This window comes from Cygnus atratus, chromosome 29 (genome assembly GCF_013377495.2).
Source record: "Cygnus atratus isolate AKBS03 ecotype Queensland, Australia chromosome 29, CAtr_DNAZoo_HiC_assembly, whole genome shotgun sequence".
Classification (NCBI taxonomy): domain Eukaryota; kingdom Metazoa; phylum Chordata; class Aves; order Anseriformes; family Anatidae; genus Cygnus; species Cygnus atratus.
Genome location: NC_066390.1, coordinates 2,318,306 through 2,345,939, shown reverse-complemented (window position 1 = coordinate 2,345,939; position 27,634 = coordinate 2,318,306). Strand labels below are relative to the sequence as shown.

General features: G+C 49.4%; 2 protein-coding genes across 4 annotated transcripts in view; one reads left to right on the top strand and one right to left on the bottom strand.

Annotated features, from left to right (window-relative positions):
* Positions 1–756: 756 nt before the first annotated feature.
* The window catches only part of LOC118260641 (keratin, type II cytoskeletal cochleal), a 27,432-nt gene continuing 554 nt past the window's right edge, over positions 757–27,634 (bottom strand). The window contains exons 2-13 of one of the 3 annotated variants that reach the window (XM_050715994.1): positions 25,481–25,593; positions 25,321–25,403; positions 24,834–24,962; positions 9,902–10,716; positions 8,926–9,134; positions 6,289–6,349; positions 5,783–5,878; positions 4,838–5,002; positions 4,574–4,699; positions 3,100–3,320; positions 2,544–2,578; positions 757–2,036 (exon numbers count right to left, since the gene is read on the bottom strand). In XM_050715994.1, the coding sequence (XP_050571951.1) occupies positions 1,852–2,036; positions 2,544–2,578; positions 3,100–3,320; positions 4,574–4,699; positions 4,838–5,002; positions 5,783–5,878; positions 6,289–6,349; positions 8,926–9,134; positions 9,902–10,276 (1,473 nt within the window). In that variant the 5' untranslated portion in view covers positions 10,277–10,716; positions 24,834–24,962; positions 25,321–25,403; positions 25,481–25,593 and the 3' untranslated portion in view covers positions 757–1,851. Of the gene's footprint in view, positions 2,037–2,543; positions 2,579–3,099; positions 3,321–4,573; positions 4,700–4,837; positions 5,003–5,782; positions 5,879–6,288; positions 6,350–8,925; positions 9,135–9,901; positions 10,717–11,511; positions 12,263–24,833; positions 24,963–25,320; positions 25,404–25,480; positions 25,594–27,634 lie in introns of those variants that run through there. The other 2 variants (XM_035571038.2, XM_035571037.2) reach the window with 2 other exon arrangements.
* LOC118260642 (keratin, type II cytoskeletal 80-like) overlaps positions 23,980–27,634 on the top strand; it is a 15,723-nt gene continuing 12,068 nt past the window's right edge. The window contains exon 1 of the mRNA XM_035571039.1: positions 23,980–24,300. Within this exon, the coding sequence (XP_035426932.1) occupies positions 23,980–24,300 (321 nt within the window). The remainder of the gene's footprint in view (positions 24,301–27,634) is intronic.

The following is a 27,634-nucleotide window of genomic DNA, read 5'->3' as shown; positions in this document are numbered from 1 at the left end:
CACGTGTGTAGTAAAACCAGACGCAGGCTGAGCACCGCACAAGGTGCAGAGCTTTGCTGGGCACTGGGGCAGGGGTAGTGCCCGGGTCTGTCCCAGGCAAAGCATCCTACAGGCCTTAGCAGTCTCACAGCCATCCTCACACTGGAGGAAAGTTTTTCCCAGTGACTACAAAATCTCTGCCTGGTCCTCTTCCCACTGGGGTGATACCTTCAGCAACAGCAGCTACAACAAGCGCTCGCCCCACATCTGCACCGTGGCCCTGCGAGAGGGGTGGGGGTAAGCACAAGCCACCCTGAGGTGACTGCTTCTCACCCATGCTGCCCAAAAGGAGCAGAGCAGGAAGGAGTTGACCTCAGGCAGCAATCACATCCAGATTCACTTCTCCGAGCTTTGGCTGCCTGCAAGTGAAGCATCCCTTCCAATGTTTAGCTCCGCTCCACTGAGCAAATGGTGCTCAGGAAGGGCACGGTCCCAGCTAGGCTCAGCTCGGAGCAGGGCCCAACTGCTCGAACAAAACCAGTCCCATCATCCTAACGCCCGGACTCGGTGCAACACAGACAAATGAAATTTACCCAGGAGTGAAAGCTAGCAGGCAACAAACCCTAAATGCTGATCCTGACCACAGTGTGGCGCTGCTCCAAGGGACATGGCTAGGAGCAGGCTCTGGAGACAGGAGGAAGGTGAGAACATTGGAGGTTTATCCAAGCTCCTGAGCATCCAGGGCAGCACACAGGAGGAACTCAGCTGGGACTGAAGAAGCATGCAATAGGGAAACTTTATTAACGACCTCATGACAAACTCCCAGACCACAAAGGCATAAAATGTCAACCAAAGATACGCTGCTAGGACATGGCAGAGCATGCAATACAACAGTTTCTTTGACTTATTTATTTAAAAATTCTTCCTACTGCAGTAACAACCTATTTATCTGGCACGTTTATGTTGAAGACACATTTTGGCAGGAACAAATAGTCATTGTAATGATACATCAACAAAACGTTTTTTCCCTAGCTGTAGTAGAGACACCACATATCACTAGTTTTGCTTTGAAATATCGGGTAGTAAACAGAGGCACCCAAGAATGGGGAGTATTATCCCCCATTTTAGTATGCTAATTATAAATTTCAAGCAATTTCATACCCCTTAAGCTCTGGGTTTCTTTTAGGGAGATGAAATGTGTAGGGGAGCTCGTTTATGAGTTATTTTGTTACATGAAGGCTGAAAGTTAATGTCTGCATTGCCTTCGGTAAGAAATTAGCTTCATTCAGATAAGAATTGCTGAATTCCATTTCTGAGCCAATTACGCCAAAATATAAGGAGAAACCCAAAACAGTTTCAACTGTTTTCTTCCTGGTATATTTTAAGAAAACAATCCCAGGCTGAAATCTCAACAAGGGTTGGCATTTTCTGAGGAGCCCAAGGGAATAAAGTCTTCCAAATCATATTCAGAGGGAGATAATCTTCTGGTCTCTTTTGTAAAACCACAGCAGAAATGTGGAAAAGCTTGCTGCTCAAATGATTGCTTTGCCCTTCAAAGGGTGAAATCCAGCCCTGAGCAGGGGGTACCATACACACAAGTAACAAAAAGCATTACCCTGCCTGCTTCCCTGGATAAATTTCACCCTACAGGCTTGAACTTGCTCTCAGTGGAATGGTTCCTGCTGAGTTCAACAGTGCAGGTTCAAGCCTTAGGCGTGATGTGGCAGGGTCAGGTACTCTGGTATATCTTATTCCAATTCATTCATCACTGCAGAAATTTTGCAGCCAATTTGTCCTATAAAAGGCAACACAACTTTTCTATGTTTTCCCTCCTCCCGTGTAGTGGGAAACCGCCGATTTCCGTTCCTGTGGTTACTTCCTGAAGCTTCTGGTGGACGAGGTTGTGGTGACAGTGTAGGATTTGGTAGCACCCCCAGAGGAGAAGCCGAGCGCCCCACTGCCCATGCCTGCTCCCAGGCTAAGGCCTCCTCTGACTCCTCCTCCCAGAAATCCACTGGAGCTGCCGTAGCCACCTCCACCGCTGGAGCTGACCACAGCTGAGGCACAGAGAGAAGCAAACCAAACGTCAGTATGAGAGAACCCCAAACCCACTTTGGCACCCTCATGCAAAGGGCATCTTTAAATTTCAGCAAGCAGATGAAAATTTTCTATGACTTTCTGCAAAACATGAAGCTCAGGATACAGCTTCCTTGCTGCAGTCTGGCCATAGCATTTAGCTCTGTGCTAACCTAGAGGCATGCAAAGGCTGGCTCAAGACCTCTTGTAGCATGGGGAAGCCCAGATCATAAACACATTCAGCTCATCTCTTGGTGCACCAGGGAGGCCGTGGGCACGTTCACCAGCTATGCAGATGAGTTAAAGCTGAAATCTGCCACTATCAAATTCTGTCCTGGGGGGCTCCCATTTAAGAAGGGGTTAACTTGGTTGCAGAAATTAAGGCAGGGCACTACCATGCTCCTGCATGCAGCCCCAGCTGGTCCCCCCTGCACTTTCTATAGGCATATGGCTATGTGTAACTATTACAAATTATAAAATCAACTCACAGATATTGACGCTGCCAACTCCATCACCAGCCAACCTGTTGGAGCAGAAAAACACAAAGGCAAAAAGGAAGAGGATGGGTTAGACTCTGCATTACTCAGTGTTCCCCCAGGGCCTCAGCGCTGAGGATGAAGACAATGGCAATGAGTTATTACTGCTGTTGTAAATAATTCAGACAAGATAAGTGTGCCATCCAGCGCTTTGTTCTGGCTCTACATTTACAAGCTCTGTTATCACCTGGGGGGGGACTGAAAGAGCACAAAAGCTCTCTCCTAATTCCATGGGGATTTAAACCACTTGGAAATTTTCTGCCATAGCATCAAATGTACAATGGAAAACAAGTCTTATTTCTTTGTATGTTTTCACCAAAAGTATTATTTTTTCCCTACAGCTTGCCAATTTGGCAAGCCAGAACACTTTCAGGACCAAAAATCAGTTTAAAATGCAAGGTTTTCTCTTCCATATCTCCTTCCAGAAACTGGAATTGGGCTCTCATGTTGTCATCATGATACAAAAGGCTGGACTCTTCATCACGTAAAATCCACGGACTGCACTCACCTGCTCTCTTCTCCCTCCAGCAGCTTCCTGTAGGTCGCGATCTCGATGTCCAGGGCCAGCTTGACGTTCATCAGCTCCTGGTACTCGCGCAGCTGCCGGGCCATGTCCTGCTTCGCCTTCTGCAGAGCTGCCTCAAGCTCCTCCAGCTTTGCCTTGGCATCTCTGACAGCCATCTCACCACGCTCCTCAGCTTCAGCAATGGCAGCCTCCAGCTTGGCACGCTGCAGTGACAAAGAGCATGTCAGTGGACATCCTGTCTCCTTGGTAGAGGACACTACCACCCATGGACTTCTGGCACCTACACACCCGCCCACCTCTGTGACTGTAAGAGCACTGGAGCCATCTGTTCAAATTAGACCCAAAGAAATTCATGCCTACACATTTTTGGGGGGCACTGGCGGGAGATCAGCCTGCAAAGGAAGCTCACCTTGTTCCAATAAATGTTCTTCTAAAAGGCAATTCATCTGACCCTGTTTCTCTCTCCACTGGCTACATTTTCATAAGACTTTCAGGTGACCCTCGCTTTCTCAGCCCACCCACACTGCACACAATTGCACAACACTTGGGGTTAATGCAAACTCAGATTTTCTCTCCTGTTATGCCCCAGAGCTTGTTCACAGCCAGTTGGTCTCCAGCAAGCTTTGATGTGAGGCAAGCATGGACTCGAGCAGACCTGCAGTTAACAAACAACACACATACCCCAAAAGCATCCCTGTGGGGCCACATCAAGCTGGCAGCCTAATGCACCCTCAGCAGTGCCCCCTGTACCTCCAGAAAGCTCCATGTTTGGCAGGAAGGGCTCACAATGAACATGTGCTTTACACTCTCATTCATTATTAAGAGAGCTGCACTGGGTCAGCTCTTTACTTGTAAATGTGTGCTGAAACATCCCTGCCCTGAAACCAAATAAACACAAATGGATGAATCACAATGGCTTATCTCCAGCTTGTGCACTCTGGTTATTTGCAGCCTGTATTCAGCCCCGAACATGGTTTGAACCACTCACTGGTCTGGCTTTCACCAGGCATTTTGATAAAGTGATAACCACCCCTGGAGAAAGCAAACAGAACTCCTATACAGCTGAAAAATTCTTTTGTGTGCCCAAACATGGTGTTCCCTACTGCAGAAAGGGAGTGGACAAAGATCCCAGCAGCGAGAAGGCACAAGGACTGTGCGTGGCTGGGAGGGTTGCTACATTCAGCCTTACCCTTTGGAAAGGGCTCTGCATCACTCCCCTCCTGTGCTCACGGGTCCCTTTGCAGACTTATTCTCCCCTATAGTTCAGCTCCCTCTCAGCATTACTTAACTCATGACACAGTTTCTCCCTCCTGCAGAACTGACATCTTTCAGTGCGATCGTTGCAACTATCTGCAAACTGTTTCTAGCAGATGCTGTGTTACAAGCCCTGCTCCCGGTAAGCCTGTTGCTGCTAAATCCGCTGCTCTGCAGCAGGAAAACAAAGGCAGCTCCTCACCTGGGCCTTCGCATTTTCAATTTCACCCTGCAGCCTCTGGATCATGCGGTTTATCTCTGAGATCTCATTCTTCGTGTTGCGCAGGTCATCTCCGTGTTTCCCAGCAGTGACCTGCAGTGCCTCATACTGTGACACAAAACAGCAGCACAAGAAAGGATGGAGTCAGGCAGGCAGCCCGTTAGATGTTACTACATCTCCCCCCACTCATCACAACCAGGACAGATGTAGTAACAGAAGCTGTTACCGCCCTCTCCCATAACTCACCTTGCTCTGGTACCAGGACTCAGCCTCTGCCCGACTCCTGTTGGCAATATCCTCATATTGTGCTTTGACCTCTGCAATGATGCTGTCCAGGTCCAGGTTTCGACTGTTATCCATGGACAGCACCACAGATGTGTCAGAGATCTGGGACTGCAGCTCACGAAGTTCCTGCCAGTTGCATTAAAAACATACTATTAATCACTGACTTTTAAGGGCCTCTCTTTTGGTAGCCAATTGAAGAGAGAATATCAGAAGGAAAGGAAAAGGGAGGCAGATAAAATTCGTCAAAATGATCACTAATTAAAAGTAAATTGTCTGAATCACATCAACCTTGAAAAGCACAAAGTAACAAACAGCAGCAGAAATGCCTCTGCTTATCACCTACAGCTTAAGAGCAAGGTTAGTTTACTACTTTCCTGAGATAAGACCTCAGCATGAAATGCTAGTCTGAGAAGTTTGAACATCAGCTTCACCACAAAGCAGGGCCCCACTTCCACCATATCACACAAGGGTGCAATGTGCATAGTTGCATCAGTGTCGTATCTTGTAAATAGAAGGTATCAGAAGATAAGGAGGCCTGGGACAAGGAGCTTTCCTCTCTCTCTCTCAGACAGCACAGAAACACACAAACACACACCAGCACTACAGCATTGGGTATAATGCATTCTTTTGCTTGTTTTCATACTAACTGCATTCAAAAAAGATATATGTCCCAGCCATCTTTGCAATAAATCCATCTCATATCACAGACAGGGAAAAGCTACTGTGAGAATTCACAGAACCTGTACTTGCAGACTTGTTTTTGCTTAGGGAAGGGAAGACTCAATCTCTCCATCACCATTCTCATCTCTAGAAACAGCATAATAATTTTCCCAGTCACCATCCACAGTTCTTCATCTACTTGCAGTACTACATTGCAGCACCCACAAGAAGCAGAAGGGACCTTACCGCTTCATAAAGAGATCTCAGGAAGTTAATCTCATCCGTCAGTGCATCCACCTTGGCCTCCAGCTCCACTTTGTTCATGTAGGCGGCATCCACATCCTTAAAAAAAGAGTGATAATCCTCTGAGATTGCTGTAGCTTTGATGACTAAGTCCACCCAACCTTTGGTGCCTTCAATAGCAGCCATGTGCCCACTGTCAGTTTGGACAACACAGACTGTGAAAGCCTCAGGATCCCTCTGACTTTGGGAATTTTAAAAGAATAGAGGCCTTAGGAAAAGACATCACATCCCCAAAGATTCAGCCATCATTCGTGAGATCGGTAAAATCTGGCACTCCTTCCTAGGTTCCTATAGGGACCTTGGTGCCCACACTGAGGCAGAAATGAGATCTACAGTTCTTCACCTGTGGGTCTCCAGGCAGAGCCGTAGCAAAAGTGATTGTGGGACAAGACAGGGAGAAGGGCTGCAAACATATTTGATCGGGCCCAGCTAATACCCATGGCACGCACCTTCTTGAGCACCACAAACTCATTCTCTGCTGCTGTGCGCTTGTTGATTTCATCTTCGTATCTGCCAGAAGAAACGGGATTGTTGTTAAGTTAGAGCCTGAGTCACAGTGAAGCATTACCCCAATTCCTTTCTCTCTCTCCCCATTTGTGAACCACCTCATCAGTCTATGACTACCCCAAGCAAGCCAACCATGGGCAGAGGTTTGCTGCACCACTGAGGCACGTGTATTTTTCGCACAGGCGGTGCCAGCTGTCTGCCACAGCTTTATGGTACTGTTTGAATAAGCTGATGCCTGAAAACTGCTGTGGTCCCCAGCACCGTTACTGCTAAGCTGGAAAGAATTTCTCACCAAGTTCTCCCACATTCATTAAAATTCACTATGCTTAGGATGATAGATTTCTGCTCATTATTCTCACTCACAGACAGCCCAGCGATGTCCTGCCTGTGGGGTTGTAGTCTGTGTCCTGAGGCTCTCAGTTTTTTCACTTGACCATTGACAGAGCACATACAAATGCAGAAGAGATGCAAGCAGATGAACAAATTCCTCTGTGCTGATGAAGAGGTTTTTAAAGCTACATTCACTCTGCACTTCCTTATTCCAGACACCTGAGAATATGCTGCAGGTGTCGATCACGTGTAAGACCTAAGTGCAATTATTCTTGTACTGCACAGAGTGGCTATGCTTTAAAGCCCCACAAACTTCCAATACCGGCACCATCACTTCTTTAGGTGTTTGGCTTCACCTGTAATGAGCTAGATCCTCAGCAGATATAAGCCATGCTCCACTGACTTGTACCACTTACAAGCCTGGATCTCAGAGCCTGCTTTTCAGCATTCTGCATACAGCCAACCTGCTGAACCAAACAGCAAGAACCTGCTGTATGGATTCTCTAAGCCATCCAAAGGAACAGAGCAGGAACCGCTTTCACCAGCTGTTTTGGAGTTGCTGTTGGCAAAGTAAGAACACTGCTCTGTTTATTTACACAGTCATTGTATGGCTAACACTGTAATTTGCCTTCCAAAGCATGAGCTATTTCAGTTTTGAGAGTCTTTATGTAACTCCCCTTCTGCTCTGCACTGGAAGCCTGCCCATCCACACTGGTATAAACGGGCGTTATCCCTTTTCAAGGTCAATGAACTGCATCCGTTGCTATTGCAAACTAATACATGGCATGGTCGTTACATGCATGTGTTGTGTGTGCACAGCCTGCAGTGCAAAATGGAAGAGAATCAGAGCCTAGCCTCCAGCAGAGATGATCAGAAATTGGTTTAAAACAAAACAGAAGAAACCCTACCACATGAATTTTTCTAGGATGGTTTGTCGAGTTCCATTTCCAGGGCGAACTCCACTAAACTGGTCAATGAATCACCAACAAATCATTCAAGGTTCTCCATTAACTCCCAAGGGAAGCCCAGCACCCTATCACACCTTGGCGCGCCCTGCACCGAGCCAGACAGCACAGATCCAGCCCATTCCTACCCCTGCTTACTTTGAACCACACCCTTAGTCAGGGCAGTGGGCAAATAAGGGACCGAATCTCATCCCCTGGAACCTTGTGCATATAAATCTCCGCCCCTACCCCAGACACAAATGGTGAATTGCTCTGTAAATTGGATGTAGGAAAATGAGGTGATAGATACATACAGGGCTAGTTACGTTTTAGGTATTTTGACTTAGAAGTTGAAATTTTCTTCATATAAACGGGGAGGAGCAGGTTATGAACTTCAGTTACTAAGTCCTCGCTCCTGTTGCAGCACTAGCATCTTACACTCCTAACTCCTGCTCCCCTTCCCCTACAGGGTTTAGCTTCCCAGCAGGGACCCCCAAGCTGGAAGGATGAATATGCACCTGTGCACTTTATATTCATGTGACACACAATTAAAATCAGGGCTACAACATCTCTGGGTACAAACCAGCTCCTTGCTGTTGCCTTGCGGAGAAGCAAGGTGCAACTGTGGATGAGCACAGAACAGAAGTAACTGAGCAGGGCTGGGGGAAAACGTAATTCCCGTGCACCTCCTTGGGAATTACTGGGTATTGACTTTCCCTAAACACACCCTGGGGATTATCAGATCTGTATGCTTTTTCAGTTCCTGCTTGATCCAGTTTGCCAGCTCCCTCTTTTCTTTCTTTTTTTTTTTTTTTTTTTAAAAGGCATTCCCCTGTATAGCTGGGTTGGGCGCAGGCTGGGACAAAGGCTACTTTCTTCATGGGACTCCTCCCAGACAGCATTTGGACAGAAAAATTGCTTAAAAATTGCAAGTCACTTGCTCCATTACCTCCCTACAGAACAAGCAGTAGTTCACCTACTGCCTGCCAAACTGCAGAGCTCTGATGGGGTTCCTACAGACCCAAACAAGCCTGTCCAACCCAAAAGTATGAAGCCATCCCTGAGGAGGCTCCAGGCAGAGTCAAGAGGATGGAGCCACTGAGGCCATGTGGGAACAAGGTGCCAGGGACACCAAGCAATCCAGGCAGCTTTCCTGGACTAGACACCTAGCTCATGGTTGAAACAAAACAATACAAAACTTCCTCCCTAGCAGAAAAACTGGGGACATCTCTGCCAATCTCCCAAACAACCTGTTAGCTGTTGTCAATTTCAACTGTACCGTTAGAAGGTTAAATTATACATTACTTGGCCTTGAAATCCTCAACAAGATCCTGCATGTTCTTCAGTTCGCCCTCCAAACGCCCTTTGTCATTCAACAACCCATCCAGCTGACGTCTCAGGTTGTTGATGTATGCCTCAAACATGGGAGCGATGTTACTCCGGGCAGTCTTTTGGTCCTGGAGAAGGCTCCATTTGGTCTCCAGCATTTTGTTTTGCTGCTCCAGGAACCGGACCTGAAAAGCAACCAAGAGGTCATTTGTAAAAGCATGAGGAAGGGGAGAGCTGACAATGCTGAGTTTGGATCTTGGGGTGAGGATGGGCTGTGGATGGTATCTGAAGAATTCACAATGCTCACAGGAAGCACCTGAATTATGAAGGGTGATAAAAACCAGAGGGAGCATTGCTGCTCTGGGGCTTGCCTTATGACATTAAGACTTTGTTTGAATTAAAGATAAGCAGATTCTGCTTGCCTGACACATGAAAGAAGCCGTCCAGAAACCTCAAAGTCAGCCAATTACCAAACTCCAGGTCTGGATTCCTAACATTTTGAGGATGCCTGAGCCGAACTTTACAACACAGGACATACAATCAATTGGTGGGAGATAGCAAAGCTGCAGGGGTACAGGGCAGTTCAAACAAACACAGTAAGCCCATCAAGGTCTGTTCCACTGAGTCAGCTCCTCTCCAGGAGGCCCCCTCCTCCTGAATTTGGTGGTGTGCAGATTGGCTCGGGTGCAGATTGATCTTTAAAGCCTGCACCCATTTTATGGGCCATGTAAAGGAGGCATAAAGCTGGCCTAAGCAGGGCAAAATCCATTGCTGACAGCAATGAAAGCAGGGCTTTAGTAAGTTATTGGATTGTAACAGGCAAATCACACCATGGTGCTGAAGATGTGACCCCAAGCCATTTTGTGAACCCCCCCCACAAGCTAAGCGAGCTTTGGCTAAGGCCTACTTTTAAGCAGCATCCCCAGAGCGCTCAGTCTTTCCGACACCTCACCTTGTCGATGAAGGAGGCGAACCTGTTGTTGAGTGTCTTGATCTGCTCCTTCTCCTCCTTCCGCACCCGCTGGATATTGGGGTCGATCTCCAGGTTGAGGGGTGTCAGGAGGCTCTGGTTAATGGTGACCTCCTGAATGCCCCCGGGGACTCCCCCACCAAATCCCATGCCACCGTAGCCATATCCAGACCGAACGCTGTAGGAGCTGCCACCTCCAAGGGAGATCCGCTTGTTGGTGGAGCCGAGGTTGTAGAGGCTGGAGCTGCCAAAGCCGGCACCCACTCCTCCACGGGTGGAGGAGACGGTGCTGACCCGCATTTGGCTGACCCCTGGGACTGCCACAGAGCGAGAGCTGAAACTCACAGACCGGGACATGGCTGCTCAGAGGGTGCCTTCAGTATCCCCCACCCTTCAAAAGCTCAGGAAAGCTGTACTGGAGACCAGGGAGGCAAGTGAGCTCTCCTGACTCGCTTCTCCTTTTATCCGTTAGAAGAGCTGGGCTTGGCTCGAGGGCAAAAGAGGGATCGTTTTACTGCCTTCCGAGCTGGGTGTGCCTGGCAGCCTTCCCACCCTCCGTCAACCTGCTGAACTCGAAGGGAAGGGCCAGGGAAGGGGGACAGGACACACCTGGCGCCGTATCCCGGCGCTCAGACCTGGCTTTGTTCCGTGCCTCCCTTTGCCTCTGCCACATGTGCAGCCAAGGGACAGGAAGCACGGGCTCTTCCGAGCGACCTGGGCAGAGAATTAGAACAGGACAGGTCCAATCCCCACGTCCTCAAGGCTTCTCTGTTCCTCCCTCCTTGCATAAAGGGATGCTGAAATGAGAAAAGTGGGAATGTACATTGATTTTTTGACTCTACCACGGAGCAGGCAGCTCCCCCTATGCAACAGCAGGAAGGAGATAAGGTGCAGCTGAGTTTAATATCAACCAAAGCCAGCTGCAGCCTCGGACACACACACACACACACACACCATACTCTGCCAGCAGCACCCAGCGAGTCTGCTCCGTGCAGGAAAATGCGGTAGCAGGAGAGAGATGCCGCAGCTGACCCTGGACACATTTTCATCGTCTCTCTCCTGCTAGCTCTAAAATAAAGGTGGTTTAAGTGGGTTGCACCCTGCGTGCGGAAATGCCCAACGTGCCAGTCCAGACTCAAAAGGAGAGATTTCTGCTTTAACTTCAGCGTTGCTATGCAGAAGCAGCAGAGACATAAAAAAACGGTTTTACAGGCTTTATGCATTTTTAATAGCCTTGACGGGATAGATCTCTTTGCTATCAGGTCATAAATCCTCCGGGAGATTTCAAAGGCTAGCCTGAATGTGTCACCCTTCAGATCTTCCTCTCATCAGGACAGTAAGATAGTGCTGGCTATATTTTCTGGCCACAGCCCATTCAAACTATGTACTTCCTTCTTTGCGGGGAGAATAGAAATTGAATGGAGATCCCAGCTTTGAAACAGAGAATTTCCTTTTCGTAAAGGGAAAGGGGGAGACTGAGCCCGACAGAGACATATGAGGCAAGATTCCTCCCTGCCCTGAAAGTTGGCTCAGCTTCCATCATCAAAAAAAAGATTCACTGAGCGTAAAGCAAACTTCCACGTTACACATACCCAGCTATACTTGACCTGATAGCTGCTGCAGGCCAGCTATGGTTCATTTCATCCGTATGCAGACAGCAACAAGGCAGAGGTCTCCAGCTATGTTACTTGGCTCAAGGTACTTCTGAGTTCACAGAGACAGGCTGCTTTCCTGCAACTCCTCTGGGTTGTCTTGAGAGGACGGGAATTGAATCCGAAAGTACCATTTAAGAGTTCTACAGTTAGGCAAGAACAACTCCCACCAAGGCAAATTCTAGCTGCTGGATTTTATCAGGCTGCTTTCCAGCCTCAACTCCCCTACATCAGCAGACAGGACTTTTGCACAACACGACATGCAAACCAGAAAGCAATCCAGCCAGGTAAAATACAACCCTGCTGTCAGATAACCTATCATAAAGGCAAAGCTGTTCCCAGCAGCCTCAAAGGAAACACCCGTTCAGCAGTAAGAGAGCTGAACTTCACCCTGCTTTGTGCTATCAACGGCCAGATCCATGAAAAGTCATTTTTTTCTAATCGTAATTACCACCGTGCAACACTACTGGTTTTAGACGAGGATGAGTCTATGTTCCATTCGAAGTTCAAGCTCTCTGTTCTGTACCATTTGCAGCCCAGGCAGTGCACAAGTGAAGCAGGAAAGCCTCACGTACCACGCTTGTGTACACTCCCCAGCTCCCAGCTCTGCAGCTAGCCCGTTTAGATCCCCCCTCCTTATCACAACCCAACTTGCAATGCGAACGTTCCCCGTTTAAATCCAGTTTCAAGCCAGGTTAAGTCAAAGCAGGATCCTGTGATCCTGGCTGTCACAGGCAGAGTTTCTTTGTGTTGCTGAGATGCCATGACAACACCGCATTCTTTCACAACCACAGGGACCAGTAAATGCTTCCAAGCCCATTCGAATGACCCCTGGGGATTCTGGTTGGGTAACACTGAAGACACTGTATGGACCGGTTAAACACCCTTTTGGGGAAGTGAATGCTTTGACACTGTGACTGTTCTGCTTGGTGTGACAACAAGCCAGCCCCTGCACACCCAAGCCAGGAACACCCTGTTGCTGTGCACCAGCGCTCACAAAGCTCACCAGAGTCACAAGTGACAAAACCCTCCGAAAATCCTTCGTTAAGCGTACCGAGCTTAAAATTCCAGCCCTGAAAGGGGGCGTGGGGGGAATCAAATGTGGCCACATCCTAAAGGAAGAGGAAGAAGTCCTTACAAATGAGTAAAATTGTTTTAAGAACACGTTATTATGCCGCTCAGTGTCTGTCTGTTGTTTCCTCACCCTCAGTCGATATCCGTGGGCTATCTCTTGCTGTGTGCTTAGATTGCAATGTTTGGTTTGAAAGCTTTCTGGAGCAGGGAGTGCCCTTAGGTTTTGTGTTTGCACAGCGCAGTCCTAGTTTGTGATTACTGCTCCAAAGTGCTTCAGCACTGAGTCATAAATTAGTTAGTGTCTTAACGACCAGCAGTGTTTTGGTGGTCTGATGACTGGGGTATCAGAAGAGAATGACAAGGCACTCATGGTGCCATCAGAGAACGACACTGTCAAGCTGTTATTCTCGATAACAACACCCAAATGCAATGCCAATAAAGCTGCCACGCTGAAGATCTCCCCCATGCTGCAGTCACAGCTCCCCCTTTCAGGAGCTGGCTCCTAGAGTAGCATCAGTGATAAAAGTCTCCAGGTCATCAACAACTCATAGGAATATCGAGAGATTGCTCCAGAGGGAGCTTGTTCTCTTACTGCCCCAACTGCAGGCACTGTATGTGATGTACAGATGCCCAGACACGAGTCATGTCAAGACAAGGTGCTTATTGAACCCGAAGGATTAGATTTGTACTTCCTGTGTCACTCAGGTGATAAAGCTCACTAACGCCACAGCTCATCCACCTGCTAGCTTGAAAGCAACTTTTCCAAAAGGCGACGGCTGGTGATTTGAAGGATTCATTTGTTACAGAGGCTGGTACCTTGGTACAGTTCATTACCCTGCAGCAGGAACCCTCCTGCTATAACTCAGTGCATTGTGCCTAATTTGAGGTTGTTTAATTGATGTCTTTAATTTTCTGCCACTGCCCACTTCCGAAGCACTGGAACAGCTCCCTTGAACCTGGTAGGATTTTCCTGTTAATGTTAAGTCACCACCCTCTTGGCCTTATGTTGGATAAAATGAATCCTCAGACTCTTCATAATCAAGTGGCTTTTCTGGAGACCTTGAACCACTCCTGTGGCCTCACTCTGCTCCAATGCCCTCAGCAAATCGCAGAGGTCATGCACTGGCACCATTCGCACTGCAAAGTCACGTCTCCATCAGAGCTGGAAGCTGCTGTGATGGGTCTCACCTGAACTACACAGCTACACCTCTCCTTCCTGCAACGACGCTGAGCAGTCTTAGTATTGAGGGGGGCACCACAGGACCCGCAGGAACAGCCGGAGGCTGCTTGCCCAGGGGGACAGAGCCAGCTCTGTGTTAACAACGAGGCTTCCAGCAAGCTCCTGCCCTGCCTCCAGGAGCTGCACCTCACCACCTCACCGTTCCTCCTCACCCTGCCTGGCTGGGAAGCCCTCGGCTCGGCCCCTCGCTGCTCCTGGAGCGCTGCCTGCTGCTGGCCACGTAATCCACTGCTGGGAAGCAGCTCCTCGAGCCCGGAACAGGCCGTGCCAGTCCTGCTACCTGAAACGCACAAAAGGCACCGGTCTAAACCAGAGGTTTTTAGATAACGGCACAAAACCAGCTGCCAGCGGAGCTCCTTGCACCCCCAAAGGAGCTGCTGTCACTGGATCCTCCCTGCTTTATTTTCCACCTGCTCAGCACAGCGATGGGGCTCCCCGGCCCCCCGGCTTGAGCCCCGTGTGCCTCCTGCCCCATTTGCACAAGGAGCGTTCACACCCTGTGCTGCGGCGGCTGCTATGGGAACTGCTGCCCGTTGCCACGAGCTCCTGGACAAACAAGCACACCCAGCCCATGCAGGCGGGCTGCACGGATCCTGCCTGGGAAGGCATCAGCAAAAGCTCTCCGTGCCTGACGCGTGGGGGAGGCATTCAAGCTATGGACTCTCTCCCCTCTCCAGCCTCCTTTACATGCATTTAAAGCTTTTTCCCCTCTCCCCCAAATTACAAGATCTGATGATTACAAGAAATCATGAAGGAATAACTATAAATATAGCTATAATTATGTATAATCATAATTACATGGATAATTTTTACATGAAAGTCAAGAGTCACTCCTGCACCTAAAGCCTCAAGGAAAACAAACAAACAAACAAAAATATTGCAATTCTCAGAGCCAAGGTGAAACTGCCAGTCCTGCCAATGCTGGGCTCTGCTTTTCTGGAAATGGTGTCTCTCAGAAGAGAACGGAAAACCCAAGTTTTGTCCCCACAGAATGACACACGACAACATTTTGAGCCTGGCCTGTTGCATCTGTTGGTCAGTTCCAGCTGCTAACAGCTGGTCCGATCTGACCTCTGCAGGTACACACCCGGCACAGAGCGGGCACGCCGGGGCAGAGCAGAATCCATCCACCTCAAGCCAGGAATACACGCTGACCAGCAAAAAATACAGGGTAATTACATAGTGGTCCTTCCTCCGGCCGTACTTCTTCAGCCTCCAGCCAGCCGTCAGCTGTTTAACCCTTCCCATGGAGGCTGCACCTCGACCAGCACGTTGAGCCGCTGGAGAGGGACGTTTCTCCCTGCTATCCCTGCTTGCTACAGCCTGTGGCGATGAGATTGCACGTGGCGTGAGATCTTCCTGTGTTCCTGTTTAATTAACTCAATTGCAAACTAACAGACGCCGTTCAGAGCGGGTATCAGCAGCGCAGCAGTACTCTGCATTGCTACAGGAGGCTGTGGGCCTGATCCATGCCTCGGTTAAAGGATAACGCCATTGTAATCTGAGCAAAGCGAATGGAGCAGGGAAGGAGAGAAATGGTCTTGCACAGTCATCAGGAAGAAATGCTCTTATCAAAATTTTGCCTCATCTGACACAGCTTGGGCAGAGTCAGCAGCACAACGCCAGCTTACACCAACTGATGCTCCGTCTCCACGGTCAGGAAGGATTAAGGACTGACTTCTCCCAAAATACGAAGCTTCCAACATGACAGCCATCCTCAATCACCCTTGTTTGTACAGCCCTTGGCACAACCTAATTAGGGACGACAACTGGGTGTCTTAATAGCTACCACAATACAAATAACCATCTTCACCCCAGTGACTAGGCGGGAACAAAGCTGCTCTGCAGCCTCTGGCCCCAGTTACAAATTCCAAGATCTTTCGCAAAATCAAAGCTGTCCAAACAGATCTGTTGCCTAATACAGGCTCCTAAGGAAGAAAAACAACAAAGAATAACATGGAGCTGTATGCAGTATTGAGAGATAAACTGTCCTGCAGACAGGAAGTCCGTGGGAGAGGCAGGAATAAAACCCATATTGCCTCCCTCCGCTCCCTGAGCACATAGCTACGCCTTAGCAGACAAGCGGTTGTCAATATTTATTTGAATCTTCGGCACGTTAGATTGCAAAAACTCCAGCAGATTTGGTGCACACTGCTCTCCTGCTACAGAGGGTGGTTTGTACCACCAGAGGCAGCTTCTCCTGGCCGAGCACTGGGGCCATCCGCAGCAGGGATGTTTCCCGCGTGGACCTGCAGGCATTTTACGTGCTCAGTGCACAAAAATGGAAGTTGCAGCTCAGCCTGCAAACGCCCAAACGGTTTTATGAAAGGCTGAGAAGCAGAAAAGAGTCACCAAAGGCAAGGGGGTAAAGCCAGGGAGGGGAAGGATCTCCCCATGGATGAGTCACAGCTGAAAAACAAAAGTAAATAATATTCAAATGATTAATTCGTTATGAGTATTTTATTACAGCTATAATCATGAAGATTAAATGATAACCTTTGCCTCCAGAGGGGCCATTTCGGCTCTCAGGGGGATGTAAGTGCTTTGTCCTAGGACCATAAAACAGAAAATCCCTTCCCCTGACTTGGGCTCCAGTACTTCCCAGCTGCCTGCTGCCACACTGGCCCCGTATTTTATCACGGTATTTATACCTTGACCAGCAGAACATCTGCCTCATGAAAACTTTCCAGCGCTCACCTTTTAACCTAAATATAACAAACCTGATGACTTCCAAATGAAAGCCAAAGGAAGGTGCAAAGCCCCTTTTCCTCTAGTCCTTTCCCAGCTAAGGGCCTGGTATCAGGTTTTACAGTAAGAACAAAGGGCAAGACTGCAGCCTTGGACCCGATGGGGAGCCAAGCCCTGGGTGCTGATGGCAGCAGAGGGTGTGGCAGGTCTGTGTCATGTATCGCCATAATCAATAAATTTTACATCTAATTATTATTGTCATCACTGAGTGATCTCACCCAAGTGAGCCTCTCCAGGTATGTGGGAGGGGAGGGATGATCAGCCCCAGCGCTGCGTGGAGCTGGGGCTACCCAGGGCCATGCCGGCTGCTCACAGAAACCTCCAGCACCCAGCCAGGCTCCTCCCGACACCCACCAGCAACCCCAAAACCACCCACCAGCCACCAGCTCAGCCTGTGGCAGGCTTCCACGTTACGTGAGGACAGCGAGGGAGGAGAGAGGTTTGGCAGAAATGGGAGAAAAGGCAAAACAGCGCTGCTTGTGCTAGGATTGGGAGCAGCTCTCCGCGATGCTGAGGATGCTTTGTTCCCACATACTGCAGGATGCATGGCCCTTTGCCTGCAGCGAGAGGGTTGAGCAGAGCTTTACCTGGTATAGAAAAGCTTTTTAAGGGCCATTCAAGGCAGGACTGAGCTCCCAGTTTACTGCATTCACCAGGCATGCACCAGGCATGAATCAGTCGCGTAGAATTTGACCCCAGGAATTAGAATCAGGGTGAATCAGATCGGGTACCAGATTTAACATGGATTACAGGCTTCCTCCTGGGCTTAGCACCAGCCTGATCCTGACACACACATGCACGTGCAGATGCATGGGGCCTTTGCATGTGCACACACAGCCCAGCCATACCACACCGTAACTGCCCTCCAAAGCCAAGACGGAGCGAGAGAAGTGGGCGATTCCTCTCTCTGCCTCAAGGTGCTGACTTGGGCCCGTGCCTGCGCAGCGTGCGTGGTACGAACCTGCTGAGCTACGCTACAGGGCACGCCATTTAGTGCCAAAGCTTCCCTTGCGGACATGTCGGGACAGCAAGCAGCTCCCGACCACATGCTGAGCTGCGAAGAGGAAGGTCCGGGAGCTAACTGGCCCCAGAGGTAACACAGCACCAAAACCACGCACGCAGCAACTGCCCCTCTGCAGCCAAGCAAGCAGTGACCAGGAGCTGCCATGCCGTGCCCAGGGCCTCTGCCCATGCCGAGGAGCGCTGGGTGGCATCACTTACAAAGCGTGCAGCACAACAAAGCGCCCCGAGGAGAGCTGTGGAAAGGTGTGGGCATGGCTGGATGACTTCTTTGCCTTCATTCCAGAAAGGTGTTGGTGGCACAAGGTGGGAAGTAAGGGAGACTGAGATGCAGTTAATGTAAGCAGCTGGAAAAAAAAAGTAAAAAGAGATCTTTTGCCTGATGGTTTGGGCACATGGCCTCTGAAAAGAGCAGGCACAAAGCAGGTGCAAGTGAGGCGCATGGAGGCACTGGAGAAGGCAGCTTAAGCAGCTCCCACATCCCCTTGCTCCCAGCCTGTGCTACCACAGCTGCCTCATCAAGCAGTGACACCATCCCCTTCTTTTCCCACTCTCATCATGCCTGGATCCCAGCCCATGGCTCCCACCTGAGGACACAAGTAGCAGGAGCCCCAGTCCTCGCAGAGAGACAAGATACCCCCAAAGACACCTTGCCTTGTGTGCCCTCATCAGGGTTTTTTGGCTTCCTTTAAATTTCTGCAACACTGATTTTATGAGAGGAGATGCTGCACGCTGGGATTGCTCTGATCAGAGCCAACTATCCCCACCTCGGGGCAAAATTACAGGTTTCTGCAATTCCCAAGGCAGATGTCCACCTACCAACTATCACCTTGGTGTCTTAGGTCTTCTCTCTCTCCACAGAAAGATCCCAGCATGTTTTAGCCTTGCAACCTGCATGTTGCAAAACAGGTACATGGCTTCATAAATATCCATGCAACCTCATTAAGAGCTAAAGGCTCGCAGTACCCACTGAAACACAATGCATCATTATTTATGCTGCAAACCATGTGAGAATGACACACAATGCAGAAACAAAATGCCTAATTAAAAGTGACACAAGAGCACAGAGCCAGATTGTAATCAGAGTGGTGGATACTGGGTGCTGTCTAAAAGGAATGAAGTCATTTGCCCAAGTGTGGATTGAGAAACACGAAGCAGTAAATCCTCACACTGTCTCGTTTATGCCTTTTTTACAAGCAGGGACAAGGAGAAAGGAGAAGCCATTTGCCAAATTAACAGGACAGGTTATTAGAAAGGAGCCAGGCAACCTCCAGGCTCCTGACAGAGCTCTGAAGAGTGGGCTCAAAGAGCCCACTGGTTGGCACTGGGACCGGTGACGATGGACAGCTGAGGACACGTGGAGATTCACAGATTCTGGAACAGTCTTCAGCAGACTGAAAAAGCAGCGGTTTCTGAGATGAAACCACGTCCCTTTATTCTGGAGATGACAGGATGCTGTTGCCCAGGGGAGAGCCCTAGGCACGGACGGTATCACCCAGCCACTCTGCACGGTGGGAAGGGAAGAGGCTGCAGCATCGGAGCAGAAACGAGTGATGTCACCACCACTTAATTAGCCCGACTTTTTTTTTTCCTTCTTCTTTCAAAACTTGACATTTCCTGGAAACTACATGAGCAAAAGTGCAGCAGATGGGTTGGAAACCTGAGTGCAAAGCAGATGTGGGCACGTCCTGTCCTGCCTTCCAAGCCCTTCTATAAATTCTTTGCAAGTGACGTCTGTTTTGGGGAAGTGATTTAGATGGCAGTTAGAGCTACTCAATGTTGCACCCAGAAATCAGAGAGGAGGGAAGGGGGCAGCAGGCTGGAAGGAGGAAGGGGATGTGCATGGGTTTGGGCAAGCACATAAAGGAATGAAAGGAGGAGGAAAGAATGAAAATGTGACACCAGAAGTTTGGATGGGCACGGAAAGAAAAGAGAAGGGAAGAGCAAGGATGAAGCGGAGCTGGGGAAAGCTGGAGAACGATCCCCAGCCAGCCCCCCGAGCAGCATCCCCGAAGCCCCACAGCCTGGGTGCAGCTCTCTGCCCAGCCACGCTGTCCCCATCCAGCATGGGTAAGGCAGCTGCAGCGCTTCCCTCAGTGCCCATCACCGTCCCCCCAGGGCTAGGCAGCAGCAGACAAGGAAAGCAATGGCAAACCACACGTGGGCCCAAATTAACACGCAGCCCTGTGGTCACTGGCATGTCCCCAGCTCTCCTGCCACAGCACTGCTCTGGCCGTGCCTTCAGCCCAGCCCGGCACCTTCCCTTCTCCACCAGGCACCGCAGAGCTGGGCTGAGAAACAGCTGAACTAAGGCATCCCTGCGATCAAAGCCCCTCGCCACAAAGCCAGCTCTGCTGGCCTGCAGCCCCACGGCTGTCTCCAGAACCTATCTCCAGCCTATGAGCAGGTAAATGCCTTCGCTGTCACAGGATGAGAGCCAGCGGCCAAATTTAACAAAAGCAATCAGGGACCTTCTTCTATGTTTTTTTGTTTGTTTGTTTGTTTTGGTTTGGTTTTAAACTTGAAGCTTTGGGGACCAAACTTGGCTCTCTGGAACTGGGAACCTGCAGCTGCTCTGCCTTGTCCTACCTGTGGCCACGGTATCAGCCATTCCCCTGCGATGTGTCATTTGCCTCAATACAGACAGCTCCCACTCCAGATGCTCCTCGCGTGCCTGACAAGGCTTAAACAAGTCCTGCTGACCCACTCATTACCTCCGTGGCTCTCTGCACCCCTTGGCCCTGTCTCTGTCTTGCTTAACCTTAATCATTCTGATTCCTTGGGGCAAATGCTGATTCGCCGTTCATGCTTCATACGTTACCCATACTTAATAAACAGCAATTACTTATGGAATCTTGATATATAAATTATTTCACTAAGCATACATATATTAAGCCAATAACCCCACAAGGTGCTTTTCCAGATGGCTGGGATAAATCTCCATGTACCAAGGGAAAGGTGACAGGACTCTAGGTTTGTCTGCACAGAGAGCACCCACAAGTGACCCCATGGTGGTTTCAGCTGCCCCGTGCCCACCCCCAGACCTCAACCTACCGAACAACCACACTGCAAGCTCGAAGCAATGGAGACCTCAGATCACGCAACGTCTTTGGGTGGTAGCTCCTTCATCTGAATGGATCAGGATCAAGCCAGACCAGGCTGCACAGACATGGGCAGTGACACCACGGGAGAAGGACACAGCAGTTGGCTGGAGGTGGTTGAACCCTTTATCATATTCTCCACCTCATCTTCATTACATCTCCACCTCTCCTATTCACAGAATCACAGAATGGTTGAGGTTGGAAGGGACCTCTGAAGATCATCCAGTCCAACCCCCTTGCTTCACATCCTTTTTCAGCTTGTTTTGCTGGGCAGTCAACATGGCTGGCACCAAATCTCAAAGCCAGATTTTGGAGAACAGCCATTTCCAAACTGAACCAAATACCTGGCTGAGGAGGAGCATCGAGAACATCGGCAGGAAGAGAAAAAACACCCTGACTCAGCACTGCCTCTCCCACAGGGCAGGGAAGACAGCAAGGGAGAGAAACACGCAGAGAGGCTTTGGCTGCACACCATGTGAAGCAGCCCTCCCTTCTCCATCCCAGGAACAGGGTCACAGGCTTCCGCATTTAAGTGCACCTAAAAGACGAAAGAGCAGTATCAATCTCAGGATCAGGATTGGGCTGTTGTAGCACTGCCGAGGAGTAATGCCCTTACTAGACTGAAATCAGGGTTCCCTAGGACCTAGCGCCAGCAGCAGCACTGTCTTCCCATAAAGGGACAAGCTTGGGTCCCCATCTCACCCCACTGCCTAGCAGGTGGGAGCACAGGAGCTTCAGCTTGGTGCCTAGAAAGGAGAGGTTAGAAGGCAAGTTAATCCTCTCTTTGCAAGCTCTTCCCACATATCCTCACATCACCTGCCAACAGAGATGACCGCTTGCAAACACTTTCCTTAGAGGGTTATGGCAAATTTTACCCGTCCTGGAAGGAGGCAGAGCTTTGAAAAACCTTGCTCATCTCAGGGTAGAGAGGCCCCGTTGCTACTACTGGAAAATAGCTTTCCCTCCTGCCTTTCCCAAGCATGAAAGTGAGCTTTAATCCTAAGTCATCTTCCTCCAGCATCTTTCTGTGGCAGAATGATCCTACCTCCCTCTCCAGCACCTGAGCAGCACCTAGCAGAGAGGACATGGGATATGGTACATGACCCTATACAGGAACCAGGACTCCAAAACCAGAATGTTACAACTAGATCTGGACAAAAGTTCATTATTGTTTTAAGCCCTGACATTCTGCACTGCGTGATGCCATTTCAGCCAGACTGGATGATCTTACAGGCTGGAGCCAGTGTTAGAAGTTTCATTTCAAGAAAGAGATAACAGGGAAACAAAGGATCGATACTTGCAGGAGAAAGGAGTAGGGACTGATGCTCAGGGAGATGTGGTTGCCAACGCAGTGACCAGCAGCGCTTTCTCTGCAGTAGCACTCCCTGGGATATTGCAAAACACCATCGTGCTAGTACCCAGCCTAGCTCCGTGCAGAATACAGCTCCCAGCTGCTATTAAATTGAACTAGCTTAATTTCACCTCTATCTCCTTCCCTTGGAGGGATCATTCCTAGGGAGCCATCACAACTGCCCTCAGTACAAGATGAAGCAAAAAACCTGCCACGTGGCCCCGTGACCTGATGCTAATCAGCAACACTGATGTGCCTGCAACCGCAAAGCCACAAACGAGCAGCCCACGATGAGATAATCTCACCTCACCTTGCAAGAGCCATGAGCTTTGTCATCTCTCAACCATACATTTTGTTTTAATCCTCAAAATAAAGCATCGGGATTAAGGTGGAAAATTTGACACAGATCCATTCAGTGAGGGACTCGGTACTCAAATGGATTATCACAGGAAACACGTGAGGCGAGATGGACGTGCCGCTGGGAAAGCACACTGTTCTTGGCAAAACACTGAAACTACGCTTGATGAAAAGGATAACCCTACCAGAATGGGTCAGCTTCCCTGTGAAGCCTTTCTAAAGCCAAAAACTCCTACTATCATCAGACACGTTTCTTGTTGAAGCAGGTCTGCGACAGACCCAAGCTTTCTCCCACTTCATTCGGCAGGGAAATTCCCAGCTTGCCTTCCAACGCGGGGCAGAAGCAGCCCGTAAAACAGCAGCTTTCCCACAAAATGGAAATTGCAGATTTTGGGCAGAGAAGACCATCCCCTTTCCTGAGAACGCTGCAATGCTAATAAAGCAAAGGAGGCAGAAGTGGGTGTTCTCCTGCCCTGCTTTTTCACATGAGAAACTGAGTTAAAGCAGGAAAATGCTTTCAAGAGAGCCGTGTCCAACGTTGGTTTCTACCTAGGTCCAAACAAGTATTTAAGGGCGTGCCACCTCAGCAGGCTAGAATTTATTAAAAGAGTGGTTTTTGTGTCTCCAAAGTTAGCTTTTACACAGCTTTCAGGGAGGGGGAACGCAGGTGTCAAAGATGGACATGGGCACTTTTAAGATCCAGCTTGGTGTCTAGAGGTTTTGAAGGCCCCTGTTGCTGCCAAGGCAGATGACCAAATGACCTCAAGGACTCTTGGCCCACACACCTGGGGTCTCCAGACCAGACCTATCATCCCTAAAACACTCAGACCATCAGAAGCTTGTGTGATGCACCTGCATGGTCAACAGAAGACCATGAGCAAGTCTAATTATGACGAGTTTGAGACACGTTTCCAAACTCCTGCCCTTAGCAAATTCTGACTCCTTTATGATTTCCTCAGCCAAACACTCCCCACTCCCAAAAAAATCACAATCCTTTTGGCTGGAGACCAGCCATGGGCTGAACCCGGGCTCCGTGAGCCAAGCACGACGGCAACAGCCAGGCTCAGAGCCGTCCTCCCCGAGCCTGCAGCAGCCCAGCTCCTTTGACTGCTTTCTTCACCATTTAAGGATGAGGAAAGCAGCCGCTTGGGGCCCGGCGAATTACCTGTGAGTGATTTGTTTTTGCTGTGAGTGCCTATGCCCTCACCACACAAACAAGCTCCTGAAGAAAGGAGGGTACAGAGAGAGGAGGAAAAAAAAAAAGAGAAGCCAACAGGTTGATCTGGATTACATCAACGGTTACACCCTCCTCCGTTTAATGAACATAGGAGAACAGGTGCTTGTAATTTATTAGCCAACCCACGAGCTGAGGAGACAGGAATTAGCCGACCAAGCTCCTCAGCGTGCCACTACTCTCCTTCCCTTTGAGGCAGCAGCAGCAAGAAAACTTCATCTCTTTTTTTTTTTTCCCTTCCCTCCTTTCTCCTCCCCTAGAGCTGCAGAGCCACAAGCTGAGCATGACTAACCCTTGCAAAGCCTTCACTAGTGGCTCCCTCTCCTCCTGGGAGGTGTCAGGGAAGATGAGCAGAGGAAAAGCAGCCAGCACGTCCCCAGATCGCCTGGGCCGCTGCAGCCCCAACGGCGTGGCCAGCAATGGCTACAGCTCCCTCAGCCTCCACGGAGATGGCGGATACCAGTGCTCCTCTTACTTCTCCATCGACGGGAGGCTCCTGGCTCCCGTGCACCTTGATATCGACACCGACTTCCAAGCCATGCGGCAGCAGGAGACGGAGGACATCAAGTTGCTCAACAACCAGTTTGTGACCCTAATCGAGAAGGTAAGGTGAGCTGCTGAGGACCACGGTGCAGTGTGGGGATGAGGATGGTGGTGGGGAAGCAAACACTAACCAGTCTGGCAGGGGACTTCTGGAGGCCTTCAGCTAGCCACTGCCAGGCTCTGAATATCAGGCTAATTACCCAATTAGTTATTTCTTCGGTGCTATCTCTTTTAACAAGGGCTAGCATCATCTCTAGGTAAAGCTGGGCCACATCTGTGGTCAGCAGCATCGGGCAGCCTGTGTATCTCCTTTGCTGTGCCTGTCACCCCCCTGGGCCCCTGGGGAGGCCGCGCAGCTCCACCATCGGGGACCTGGCCCTCCCTGAGCATAGGCAGGGCAGCAGAGGCACGGCGCCGGACGGAGCAGGCCTTGGCTCCCATAGTGGACAGACAGCCATGAGCAGTGACGCTGACTAAAGTGGCTGCTCAAATTCTTCTCTGGCTGCTGAAAGACAGCTGGAAATTCATCCCCGTAGGTGCACAGTGGGCAAGGGAGACCCCCCCCCCAACACCTCCCTCCTCTGTGGTTTTTACCGTGAGGGGTTGCACACTCAGCCAAGAAAGTGTCGCTTTCATCTCTTAAGATCCATGAGAAGGCAGAAGATTTTCTCAAAGGAAAACAACTCATCCAGCCGAGGCAGGTTTCTGCAAAGCCCTGGTGCTCTGTAAACAGATGGTAATCTCCTAGGAGGATTGCTTCACTGCAGTCTACAATACAGGCTCTCAATGCCAAGCTACTACAGCTTGGGATTTTATTTATTTATTATTATTTTCTTTAAGTCTACCTCGAAGAGGACCTGAGTTCACACTGGGAAGGAGAAGGGCGGGGGGGGACCATCTCCCGTAGCATCTATCCCAACTGAATAGTTGTGTACCCACCACACCTACATGTGCAAACAGGAGGGTGGTGGTGCCAGGGGGCTGACCCTGCATGGAGGAGCAAGGCAGCCTCTGCATCTGTGCTTTTCTAAGCACTGATTTTGGCAATGCGAAGCTAGAAAACAACTGCTTTGGAAATTACCTGGATAGGTTTTGTTGCATGTGCTGCAGGCCTGGTCCTCTGACTATCCAGAAGAAGAGGGATGTGCGCATATACATCCAGCCCTGCTCAGAAACCAGACCTCAGGAGAAAGGATGGGAATAGGGGAGATGGGGCAAGACCACACAGTGACAATACGTACCTAAGCCAGACCACAGGCACCAGCTTGTTCCGTGCAAACAGAGATGGAAGAAGTGACAGAGGCTCCAGATTTCACGATAAGCCCAACCTGGTGGCCTGCCGATAAGCATGGGCCTGATGGACAGAAGATACAAATGCTCCACCTTAGTTAGGTGGCTTTGTCTTCAGCACTTGCAGCTTCTGCATTTAGCTTTGAAGGCTGCAGCTTCAAGTGGCACGTAAGTGGTAAACTTCAACCATCTGCCTCAGGCTCTCATTCCAGAAGAAAGTAATGACACTTCCTTGTCACAGAGAACTTGTCTTTTTAATCGGGAATTCAGATGGTCTCAAGCCTGAGCAGCTAATTCCTCAGATAATTGACAACAATAACTTCAGGAGCTTGCTGCTGATGGGTTTCCAGCAGGCTGTTCCAGATCTGCTAGTATTTCCTTTCCATTTGATCCAGATACGTCCAGGCGAAAGACAAGGAATAGCTGAGGAACAAAGTCCATGTTTGAGGCCCTGCCTTTACCCTGAGCAGCTCAGATGCAGAGACCTCCAAGGACTATGCTTTGGTCACTTCTGCGCTCAGTCATGGTCTTCCAGGAAACGAGGCCAGATTTGGGTGATTATTCTGCTGCAAAGCTCACGTTAAAAGACTTTGCAGGAAAGGATGCTGTATGAGAAGTCAAGATGAAAGCAGTTCAGCCCAGCGGATGTGTATGGTTTGAGAACAGGAAAGAAATTGAAAAGTTAAGGGGGAAAAAGAGCAACAAACCATTAGGAGCAAGGTCAGGAACTGAGACTTGATTTGAGGGTCAGAGATAGATGTAGAACAGCAACCAATGCAACTATTCACTATTCTAGTAGCAAATGGGGAAGCTGCCTTAAAATGAGAAGTTGTTCTCTACAGCCAATCCCGCAGGTTGATCCCAGCCCTGCTGACCACAGTCTTACTGAGGGATGCCCTACTGCAATCCCTAAGATGCCTCAGATGGAGAGAACAAATGGCCCAATTGTCAACAGGTAGCCCTGGAGGCCACTTCCTCATGCCACCTGCAATGCCCCTTTCTGGCTCCACCACAGCATCACCCTGAAGGTACACAGCCTCGCGCATGCACACAATGTGACACTGTTTTTGAGCCAGGACAGAGCAGACAGTCACCAGACTGGACTACCGGCTTGATGTCTACAGACATGTACTATGTTATCAGGAAAAAAGGATTAGGTCTCTAACAGCGAGACCTGGCAGATCTTAAAGCTCCTACCCCTTCTGCTAATAACAGACTGCAAACATCTGAGAACTGCTTTGCTTGGCTACACTATGCTCCCACTTCTCTCTGTTCAGATAAGCAGCTCTTTGGGAAAGATGCTGCCTCTCACCATGTGCATCTGTGAAGTGCTCAGCAGCAGGGAACTCTGTCTCTTCAATTCATTGATGCTGCTTGTGGCCACAAAAACTTACACAGCCTCCTGCACTCCACTGCTCTCTCATTGCACAAGGCATCGCTGAAGCTGTACCTTCTTTGTAGCGCAGATGCACTTATATCAGCATTGCATCATCTCCATGACAGAAGGTTTTTGGAGGCAACTGACAGCTCAGAAATCACCAGCCAAAATGCAACTGAAGGAGTTTGGTTTTGTTCACAGAGCAATGAGACAGAAGTAACAAATAATTAATTAAAGTTAGTCAAGAGCTTTGAAGATGACAACTGTTGAACACTGAGCATTACTGTCCAGATTGTGAGTATTAGGAAAGACGAGTGCCAGATTTGAATAGTGGGTGGATGAGAATGCAATGTATCCTCTCTCAAGCAGACAGGCACACAGAGACCTCACATGGAGCCTAATTATTTCACTTACTCTCTAGAGTTCCCATAGTTCTTGTCTGTGCTGCTTTGCTTTGCAATACAACCCAGGACTCTGATTCACCGCTCAGACTTTGCCATGGTGTAATCCTACAGATTTGAAAGGCGTTATCTTTCCTGATGTTTTGAATTTGTGCCACTCTGAGGTAGTAAGATCAGAATTCCACTACATCTGTGCATGATCAGTAGTGGATTTTCAGATTTTACTTCAATATGTTTGGAGGTAAAGGGGACTGGCACTGAACAGTTGTTATTTTTCAATGACTTAATAAGAGATGCTCTTTCATTTTGATGTGACCATGATCTAT